Source organism: Cupressus sempervirens, chromosome 4 (assembly GCF_028749045.1).
Source record: "Cupressus sempervirens isolate cs-2001-9-10 chromosome 4, ASM2874904v1, whole genome shotgun sequence".
In the NCBI taxonomy this organism is placed as follows: Eukaryota; Viridiplantae; Streptophyta; class Pinopsida; order Cupressales; family Cupressaceae; genus Cupressus; species Cupressus sempervirens.
In genome coordinates this window covers 90,896,739-90,908,148 of record NC_143121.1, presented here as the reverse complement: position 1 = coordinate 90,908,148, position 11,410 = coordinate 90,896,739, and the positions used below count along the sequence as shown (strand labels likewise).

Genomic DNA, 11,410 nt, shown 5'->3' with positions numbered 1-11,410 from the left:
ATGGCAACCGCTAACCATGACCCATGAACTAAGAACCAACAAAAGCCCTAAAACCATCACAAACCATAAACATTGTAGCACAATAGGGATTCAATGACAGTTACCATCACAAAGACCAGGAACAACAACACAACTACTTCTACATCTCCTTCAGCCTATCTAGGAAGGAGTGTTGTTTGCAAGGATAGTAGGAAGTAACATCACCCAGACTAGCAACCATTTTAGAAGCACCTTAGAAAAATTCATCTTTTCCATTTCTCTCTTCCAACCCCTCATTAATCCCCCCAATAGAAGATTACATCCTTTCCTTAGCAGCTTTTCTCTATGTCTATAGCTTACTAAGTTGTTCCCCCTGCTTCTCTTGGGACTCCTTCATACAACCTAGAAAAATAATTATCTAATTATCCTCCTCTAAGTTATAGTACAAAGTTGAGAAGGATGTCAATTTCAAGGATGGTCAATACATAAACAAAAAATTAACTCATTCATTGTTATCTTATTGTAGCTTATTTCCTATGAACTACTCTTAATTCATTTGGGGTTGGAAACATATTTGAAGTGCAATTTCATATGTATGATATGTTGAGTTCTTGTATCTAGTTGTCACATTAGGGTAAATATGATCACTACATACTTAGTCCAAAAATGCCAAATATCAAAATAAGATCTTCCTTGCTTATGACTTGAACAATTGCACCTTGTGCAGTGGGAACACATAAGAGCTGTAGAAAATCAAAACTTAAAAAATTGGTCTATTTTTGCAAACATTTGTGTTGTATATGTGAGGAAGTGGGTCATATATCATATTGATGTTCATAATATTATCTTCAATTGTGCAATTCAGCCTTAAGAAATTAACCGCAAACTCTAAGAACTAAACTTTCACAACTTTAATTATATCCACAACATACCCTCTATTAATTTTCTATGATTTTATCCGGTCCAAATGAATAGATTGAGGAATTATAAATAATTATACTGATCTTATTTGAATGGAATTGTAACATTTTTACCATTACTCTTTTCTAATTTTAGAATTCTTGAGATGAGAATTTTTTTTCAAAGGTAAATTGCCATGTATAAATTTGAGAATAAATCTCTAATTACAATTATTACCTAAAAAATCCTAAATGCTCTCTTTGCAAGGCATAAGGACATCCTATGAAAAATTACTAAAGTTGCAAGATGAAAAAGGCAAAGGAATTAAAAGGTGGAAAGTCTTTTTCATTAATCCATTTAAGCTTTATTGTACCATGGGGAATTATATGAATATCTCATCTTCTACCAAATTTAGATTTTTTTTTAGAGACAAAATAAGATGGAGTCTTATTCTTTTTCAAAGTTCATTTGTAAATCAATGGTATTTGAATTCACTTGTAAAAAATAGATTAACACAACTTTTTTTTGTAGTGTAAAAGGCTCATTTTATGAGTGGTTTGTTAGTTTCCTTTTTTGTCTCCCATGTAGCTTTTGTGCAACTTCTATGCAAGGTGATTCACATCTTACTATTAATAATTTATTGAAAAAATAACCAAGGATCAAATCTTGGCTATGTATTCAAGACACATGAATGGCTCATGCTAGCATTATGTTCATCAACATATTAACTCAACCACGAAATTGAGGAACAATTTCTAGTCTAGACCCTTAACAACAGATTTTAGAAAGAGCATTAATTTTCCTTAGAAAGATTGATCAAAAAATAAAATTTGCTAGATTTGTAAGTTTTATTTGAAAGATTATGTGACTTTAGTTTGTTGAGGCTATATTTATCAGTGCCGGCTACGCTGCTACAAATATGCACCTCTTCCAAAGTGTTAATATAACACACTTAGCACAAAACACATTGGGAAAGGGTGCAAATAAGTTGCTCCGTAGAAAGAATCATATGTATCTATACTTTCTTAGTTTTACCTTTATTTGTAAATATTTGTTTAGCTCTAATGGACTTCAAATTATAACTGATCATGAAACAACTTATTAAATATTTTTTTTCTAATTTCTTACAAAAACATCTATCTTTAAATTTTTAATAATAATTAAATTATAATAAAGAAAAGTGGAAATCTAAATTTCTAATATTTTTAATGCAAATTTAGAATCTAAAATCTCAATCCATTGTGGATTATAAACTTAACATGGACAATCTTCACAAGCACTAAAATTATGGTCAATTAAGTTTAACCCAATTACAATACAGGTCATATAAAAAAACATGGTCCTCGCTAAGAACCAACAGTCTTTATTGGATGAATGAATGATTTTTTAATAGAGTTCACAAGGCCAGGTAGCCTATAACCCTATGAATGTTAACTGAATTACTTCCCTTCATAGGATAGAGACTGAAAATCATAGTTGAATGAAATCCTTATTGTTTTAGGGAATATTACATTGGGTATAATAGTAAGACAGACCAGAGGAATAGCTAGTTTTTATTTAAAATTCTGAGAGGAAGCAAATGTCTGGCCGAATCGCCAATTGGAAGGAACTACATTGCTCATAGTGAGATTTCTTCCATTGCTGGTCATCACTTTAAATGACAAACTCTGACCATTCAGATATGAATCGCTTTGCCAATTTGCACCCCAATTTCTCTTCATAGCTTGCCATTCAGTCTTTGACCCCTTTATCCATGCTCCTGTAATGTCTCCTCTTCCTCCAACATTACTTATCAGCACTAACTCAAAGTAGTCTCTTCCATTAATGGTAAAACGGATTCCCCCAGTCTTCTTGCATGAAACCCTGCAGTAAATCCCACCATGTTCAAAACCCATCTAGTGCTTACATCTATTGGACAGCAAAATTTCTACAAAGAGGAAGAAAAATGATTTACCTCCTATAAACAACAGGTACAATTCCAGCTTTGTATTTCGCAATCTGTAGGAAGGCAGGCTGTGCCATGTCAAAATGTTGGAGAGGCAAATTACACCATCCTCCATTGTCATTTGGCAGTGCACTGTTAGGTGGGCAGAAATTAGTAGCAGTGATTATAATAGACTTGCCAGGCAAACACCATTGAGGAGCCTTTTTAGCATCACATCTAATTTGATAACAAGCTCCACACACAGCCCCATTGTTAAAGAGAGCACTGCTTAGAGCTGCAGTATTTGTACCATATCCAGCACTGTACAAATTACCATACCCACAAGCACCACCTGCACCAACATTAACAAAACCTACTTTAACTTCATTTACTTTTGAAAGAAAGAGAAAAATACACTATATTAATGTCCAAATAGTAGTTGGGTTGTACATAATCTCCAAACAAGATAATAACAATGATAAGTAGAACATTTCTGGGGTAACTGAAACTGACCCATGGTTCCAGAGGCATCACTCCCCCCATAAAAAGTAGCATGCCCTGCAATCCAGCCTTGAACTACAATCCCTCTTTGGATAAACAATGCTAATGAAAACACCACCATAGCCATCTTCATCAAAGCCATTTCTTTTGCAGTCTTCTAATACCCAACAAACATGAAAAAGCTGATACGATTTCTTTTTCAATCATATCCCCTCTATATATACACAAATATTTTGTGTATGGTTCAACCTTTAACCTTAAGACAAGCATCGAGATAAAAGCACGAGGAGCACTTTGAGGCATTAAATTCAATGCACAAGTACTGAAGGTACAGAATTCCCTTGATTTGGAAGCAACTCAAAGCAATCTTTTTATTGTAATTTTCTAAACCGCTGATAGGTAGTTTAGGCTATTGAAGATGAATAACCAATAGCGTCATCCACAAGTCGTCAACCATAACTGTATCGTAGTATATTTTGTGGTGCTCAACGGATATAAAAGCTCACAAGGGTTTTTTCTGTAAACTTAAGTCAAGCGAAGCGTAGGTTATAGCTATTACTCTAACATTACATGTTTTTGCTCTCTTTGGTGGCTCCTCTATTGTTGCCCTGTTTTCAGGAAAGCAATACTGCTTTTGTTAATTAGAGCGTTTGGGCAATGCTTATCATCATTGTTGAGAAATCTATGTAAATCGGTTAGTTTAAAAAACATTGCATATATGAAACAACTCTAATTATAGATATAAGTCTTAACCGATTCCAATGTCAACGCATGGCCAGTTTATGTCGGAAATTACAGATTAAGCCCTCTCTCTCTCTCTCTATATATATATATAACTTATGTATAAGTTAACTCGAAGGATTGATTAAGAGTTTTCTTGTATGTTTGATTAATTTCAATGATATAGTTTGCTTCTGATTTTCTGCATTCTGTATTTTTCTTCAGTGGAAGGATTCTTAGTGACTTTATAGTTTTACAAACCCATATATTTTCTCTAGATCTATTTAAATATATAAATTTTTCACAGTTAAACAATTAACGATTTATTGTTCAAGTTGGAATTGTACATTGATAGTTTTGACAACCTCCAACTTTGAGTCTCTGCTAAAGAAATATCAGCATTCTAATTGAATAGCAAATGATATTGTCAACTTAAAAAAACATGAAGAATTTCTTTACTACTAATCTCTGTTTGAAAGTAACTGAAAGTAACTGCCCTAACAAGATAAAATAATGTTAAGAATAAGCTCTAAAATATAACCTGCTTAGCAACAGACTTAATGGATAAGCTATTAAATCAGCTGTTGGCTTTAAATTTTATCATAGCACTTTGCTATCAGAGTTGGGCTCTTTGACCTGACCAGGGTTCGCCAACTGTAGTCTGCTTCTATTAAATAATAAATTTATTAGGAAAGAGTGAATAAGAAAAAAGGTATGTGTATGTTATTTTGCTAAAGACGTTTATTAGTTTGAGAGGGACGTTTTCTATCAACGGCGGCCAAAGTAAGTCAACACATGGAAGGCGATCGTTTCTTGACACAATAAATTTGTGAATGGCTTAAACATCACACACTAATGCTTCATTTCTAGAGTAAAAGTGTTAAATAGTCAAAATTTGACTTACTTTTCCAAGCTTAATTTCTTGGTTAGTGTGTGATGTTTAAGGCTGGCCCCAAATTTGTGGTTCCCTTCAATGTCTTTTCCTTGTCCGCTATTTATTTTTTCCTTCAAGCAATACATTCGGATCAGTGATGCTAACAGATTCGGGGATGCCTTTGTTAACAACGATTTTTTTTTCTTCCTTTTCCCTCCTTCCAATGGAGTGATGGGTTGCCTTATGTAGTTGGTTTATGGTTTCGCTTTAAGATTTTTTTTTCCTAAATTTATTTTTTGTGGGTTTTTGTGTTGGAATTTAATGTGGTGGTTCTCTTGTCCTGGAGCCAAATGCCCACCTACCACCCTTGACGGATTACAGAACAAACAGAAAACATGAATGTGGTAGGTGAATTTTCAAATTTGGAAAATACAGGAAATTTTGTGTGGTAGAAAACAAAAAGTAATGTCTAACATTCATTCGATCAGTTAGAGGAAGCGCAGATCAGAAGTTGCAGAGAAGGAAGAAGAAAGAAGTTGATCAACAGATCTAGTCGTCAGAGTGCAGAGAAAGAAGGAAGTTCATTTCGTGCCTGCAGATGCGCGTATTTCTTCTTTGGTCCTACAGATGCATGTATTTCTTCTTTGGTCATTCTATAAGTTTGTAGTTTATTGGTTTTGACCTAAGAAGCACTGATTGCTCCAGGTGTTATTGTATGTAGCCATTAGAGCTGCAAGTTTGGAGTTTAAAGTTTGAAGTTTTATCAGTTTAAAGTTTTAAGGATATTTTAGGGTTTTTAGTTGAAGCCGAATGCTCCCAAATTTTGTAATGGTTTTAATCAAAGTTGAATAGAAAACAAGCAGGTATACTTGAATATGTTGTTCTTCCTCTATGCATTGCATTTGAGAAGATTATTGTTGAATATTTTAAGTCGTGGCTCTTTGGTTTTAATAGTGAAAACATTCACATTATGAACCAGCTCACTTGGCTTGGTCTTTTTTTTAGCTTTTATCTCTGCAATTTTTGCCAAGCTTACTCGGCACCTTCTTCTACCGAGCTCCACCTTGTAGTGGTGACCGAGCTCACTCGACATCTAGAGGTGTCGAGTTGCCCTTTAGGTGTTGAGCTCACTCGGCTCCTTCAGGTGCTGAGTTCACTCAACACCCTCCTACCACTCAATTCCTTAAGGTGCCAAGCAAAACTGTCACTTGACACCTTCACGTGCCGAGCAAATTTTAAAGTTTTTGATTTGATTTTATTTCTCTCACATTTTGGATATGATTTGTAATGACTATAACTCAGTTTAATAAGCTTTTGAATTCAACTTGATATTTACTATTATTGTAGGGTTTGGGTCATTTAATCGCTTTGGGTTGTAGTAAAACACTTATTTTAGTCACAAGCTTGGACTTTTTGGTTGCAAAAATGGCCTGTGATTACAGGAGCTCAATTTACTTTGTATCTACATTACATTACTTCGAAAATGTCTCCACCACATACAAGACATTGAAAAGGTCAAAGAGGTAAGTTAATTTACATCCTATGCTTCATTTTTTGTTGAAGTTTAAATTTTATTTAGATTTTCAATCACATTTTTTTCTATTTTTCTTGTTTATAATGAAATTAGTTTAATTAGCATTTTAAGATAAATTTTGTTTGAATTTCTAGGAAAGAAAAATTCTCCTAAACCAAACCAAATCTCTTGTAGTTTTAGTCATAGGGTTGCAAACTGAACTAGAGTTTTTGATAAACTTCTAGTAAAAAAATGTCAATCCATGAAATGATCTAACTTCTTCAATACTATCTACTATAGACTATTCGACAATTTATTTAACCTTTTCAGAGTCAATTTTTAATCCTTCTGCTAAAACCACAATAATATACACACTAACTCTTTTTTTATAAAAGTAGATCTATTGATATTGATCATGAAATAATCTTTCTCCAACCTCTAAATACTTGTCTAACATGCATCGAAATATTCTTCTTTACTATTTGTGTAATTAAATATTCACTAATTACACTTACTTAAGCTTACTTAGGATAATGTATTGCACAATAGTTTGTGATTGAGACACTTAGGAGTTTGCACCTCAATTAAACACATGGTGTAGGAGAATTCCACTATGGGTGGTCATAGTTGTTATCTCATTCCACCTTTAGTGCACATATCACATTATCACCCTCATCATCACACATACTTCATTGCATAATGGAGGATGATCCACCTTTCGTGGACATGTGATTCCACCTTGTGTGGGTGATAGTTTATCTTCTCCTTATCATCTCTCCTATATAAGGAGGCCTATTATGTACATTTCAAATATATCCATTGTATGTCAATCAAGTCCATTATCAATAGTAACATTCTTGCATCGTCATGCAATTGTCTTGCCATTCTCTTGTGAAAATTTGCTTGGTCTTTCATTTGATCCTAGGGGTGTTGTAGAGTCTTTTCATTTGGTCCTAGCGGTGTTGTAGAGTCACTTAAAACTCTAACATGGTATCAGATCTCTCATGGTGTGAAAACCTCTTCTCAAGAAGTGCAATCTTGGCTTGACTCATTGTTGGTGTAGCATTTGACAATTCGGACATCACAATTTTGAGGAGATTTTGGGAGTCCTATTTTGTGACCTTCTATTATAGGTGAAAATTGAAGCTTGCTAGTGCAAATCAGAGGTTGGCATCATATAGAGGAGGTCCATAAGCCCCTAAATCAAATTTTATTTCATCCAAATTGGACATCTGAGGCCAAATCTAGAGCCATTTGATTTTTGAAGGTGTAGCGGTGGCAATTCAAAAAAATAATTTCAGAGGCAATTTTCAAACAATCATATCTCCATCATACAAACTCCTTTTTTGAGCAAATTTTTTTTTTTTCAAGTAGAATATCGCAATCTACATAGTGGTGCAGGTGATTTTGGATCTCTATCTCTGAATTTTTCTGAAAATTGCAAATCCCATTTTTTGCAACTTTCAAGGCTTTGTTTTGGCACATCTGGTAACATTTTGAGGTGCAATTTTTTTTTGAAAGTGCATGATTTTTCCTCTACTCTCCAGATCTATAATCAAATTTTAATGATTTGGAGTGGACATATCACTTTCAAAAATAGGTCTTTTTTGGCTATATTTGCACTTGGTGAATACTTGGATTTTAATTTTCTTAATTGAATCAATAATTTGTAAGAGTTATTAATTGATTTTAGTAATTCTTTGATTTCATTATGGATTTTTTAAAAATTCCATTACTCACTTCATATAATTATCATGAATGGAAACAAGCAATTTCTAATCAGTTGATGAGTATTGGATTGCTTGCAATGATTCTTGGATAGGATCTAGAACCAACTACAAGTGTTGAAAAAAGAATGAAATGGTTTGATAGTAGGGATAAAGCACTTGGCTCTCTTAGATATACCATCTCCAATGATTTGCTATATCATATTGCATACTGCACACATCCTCATGATGCTTGGTCTACATTGGAAGGAATCTTTGGTAAACCTGATACAATAAGAGAATTCAAATTGGAGAATGAGCTTATAGGTCTAAGTCCATGTGATTTTGACAATATTCAAGACTTCTTCTCTAAGTTCAATTCCATTAGATTGGAGCTTTCTAATTTTGGCATTACTAAAGATGATGAGTAATTGATATTATTTATTCTTTCTAAGCTAGGTCCTAAATATTCAATCTTTTTTTCCACATTCTATGCTACTATAGATGCTCTTGGTAGTGCATATAAAATGCCTTCTCTTGATGAATTTGCAACTCAACTCACAAGGGAACAAGAAAAGTTAGCACACATGGGTCAACTGAAGCCTTCAAAGTATCAAGCATTGGTTGAAAATGACTCCTCTCCAAAGGTTCCCAAAGGAAAGGGAAACAAACAACATAAGGATCCTAAGCAATATGAAAAAGGTCATGACTCTCCTTCAAAACATAATATTGAATCCAAGTCCTCTTCAAGAGAGGAAACATCTAGAAGAAAGAGAGATAAATGTGCTTATTGTAAAAAGTTAGCACATGATGAGGATAAATGTTTCCATAAGAAGATTGATGAGTTTACTCACATTCTTTAAAAGAACAATATCCAATTTCTCTCATCATTGTCTTCTCTTGCTTCTCAATATTAGGTAGCTGCTACATCTACATCATCATCTAGAGGCAAATGACAAGCATGCATTGCTTCCACACATCCTAAGCAAGGTAAATGGCTTCTTGATTTAGGTGCATCACATCACATGACATTTTCGATGGATATGTTTTCTTCTATTGAGCATTGTACTTCTCCAACTATATTGATGGGTAATAATACATACATGACGGTTGTTGGAAAAGGTTTTATTCCTATGGAAGAGGGTACATTTAATTATGTTCTTTGTGTACCATCTTTGACCAGTAATCTCCTTTCCATTTACCAAATTATTCATGGGACACAAGGTAAAATTGTTGAGTTCACTCCTGATTATGTCTATATTAGGGACATGGAGACTAGAGATGTCATAGCTACAGGAGTTGTTGATCATACATCATGCTTGTATTCTTTTGCACATTTTGTTGATAATGATGATGATATCCATAATGTACCTAACCCTTTATCAAGGGTGAATAATTCATGTGAGGAGAATAGTGGACACTAAAATCATTTTGTTCTTGAGATAAGTGCTGAACTTCCTACTCCACCTCCTACTTCTTCAGACATGAGTTCTACTATTCAGCAGGATGATCTTTATGCTTCAGATCTTGCAATGTGGGATGATTTCCTAGATGCTCTTTTAGATGAGTCTCATAGTGCAAATTTGGTTAATACATATGAGGAGGTTTCTCTTTGAGATACTTCTTCACCTTCTTTGGAGATTGGATTTACCAATTCTTCATGTTCTCTTGATTTTTCGCATATCATAGGTCAGCTTGATGGTGTGATAGAATCTTTGAGCTTAGAGACAACTATTCAATCTTTAGAGATGCATACATGGAGACCTTCCTCCTTCCTTACTTTTTACAAGGAGTGGCTTATTCATCATTTGATGTATTTAGTTCTTCCTAAGGAGAGACATGTTTCTTGCATGTGTTGGATTATCTCTTGTTTGCAGGTACTCTTCATCTACATTGGAGCTTCTTCATTATGGGCAAGATATCATGTCTCCGTATTTCCTTCCTAAGGGCGGATCATTCTTTGTATATACATAATGTATGCAATTTTTGGGGGGTCTTGAGTATCCCATCCATCCATGCATCCTGTTTTCATCTCGCTTTTTGGAGGAGGGTTTTTCTCATGAGGTTTTCTCTCTTTCTCCACTTTATGAAAGATTACATTTCATCTATTGCATTGAATATTTTACATGGGTACCTAAAATGGCCTAGTAGTTGGGACCCATCTTGCATTTTGAGTTTAAGTGCATTCCCCTAAGTTGCACTTAAAGTGGGGTGTTGGTGTAATTAAATATTCACTAATTACACATACTTAATCTTACTTAGGATAATGCATTGCATAGTAGTTTTTTATTGAGATACATAGGAGTTTGCACCTCAATTAAACACATGGTCTAGGAGAATTCCACTTTGGGTTGTCATAGTTGTTATCTCATTCCACCTTTAGTGCACATATAACATTATCATCCTCATCATTGCACAAACTTCATTGTATAATGGAGGATGATCCACCTTTCATGGACATGTGATTCCACCTTGTGTGGGTGATAGCTTATCTTCTTCTTATCATTGTCTCTTATTGCCACTCCTATCAATAATAGCATGCTTGCATCTTCATGCAATTTTCTTGCCATTCTCTTGTGGAAGTTTTCTTGGTCTTTCATTTAATCTTGGAGGTGTTGTAGAGTCACCTAAAATTCTAACACCTACTATTATTGAACATCAAAATATCATCCAATTAAACTATCAGAAATTTACCTAAGAATTTATTAAAATCCTCATTCATTAGCCTCATGAAAGTACTAATTGCATTAGTCAAACAAAAGGGCATAGGAAAGTACTTATACAAACCCTCATTAGTCTTGAAAGTAGTCTTTGATTGATCTCCTTCTATAATTTTGATGTTATGATAAGCACCCTTCAATTTAATTTTAGTGAAATACCTTGCTCTACTCAAATGGTCTATTAGGTCATCCATCCTTGGTAGAAAAAATATGTAATTCATATGATTTTTTATATATATTTATAATTAGTACATGTTCTTCATTATCCATTCTTCTTAGGTGCTAATATTGCAAGTACTACACAAGAGCTTTTAAAAATTTCTCTATTCAATCCTTTCTACAACAATTCTTGCACTTGCCTATTAAATTCTTCATTCTCTACAATTGTTGTTCTATGTGGTTCCTTGTTTGGTAAAGTTGCACTTGGAATTAGTTCCATAAAATAACTAATACTTCTAATAGCAGGTAATCTATTAGGTACATTATCCAAAATGATGTCCTCAAATTTTGTCACCAATTCCTTATCTTCTAGTGGTTTCTCATCCAAATCAGATTTCATAGAAATCAAAGAAA

General features: G+C 33.8%; 1 protein-coding gene across 1 annotated transcript; it reads right to left on the bottom strand.

The window, feature by feature from the left end:
• Positions 1 to 2,432: 2,432 nt before the first annotated feature.
• LOC149560063 (putative expansin-A17) lies at positions 2,433 to 3,446 on the bottom strand. The gene is made up of 3 exons (XM_089823533.1): positions 3,317 to 3,446; positions 2,834 to 3,155; positions 2,433 to 2,742 (listed from the first exon to the last, which is right to left on the bottom strand). Exons 1-3 carry the CDS (start codon positions 3,444 to 3,446, stop codon positions 2,433 to 2,435), a joined length of 762 nt encoding a protein of 253 aa, XP_089679659.1.
• Between the last annotated feature and the right edge of the window lie 7,964 nt (positions 3,447 to 11,410).

What these genes read in the sequence shown, in the direction of transcription:
- LOC149560063 (XM_089823533.1), bottom strand. Translation starts at nt 3,446, where the DNA reads ATGGCTTTGATGAAGATGGCTATGGTGGTGTTTTCATTAGCATTGTTT. An exon ending in TGATGCCTCTGGAACCATGG is followed by an intron (nt 3,156 to 3,316) that starts GTCAGTTTCAGT and finishes ATGTTGGTGCAG; the next exon opens with GTGGTGCTTGTGGGTATGGT. An exon ending in GTACCTGTTGTTTATAGGAG is followed by an intron (nt 2,743 to 2,833) that starts GTAAATCATTTT and finishes GATTTACTGCAG; the next exon opens with GGTTTCATGCAAGAAGACTG.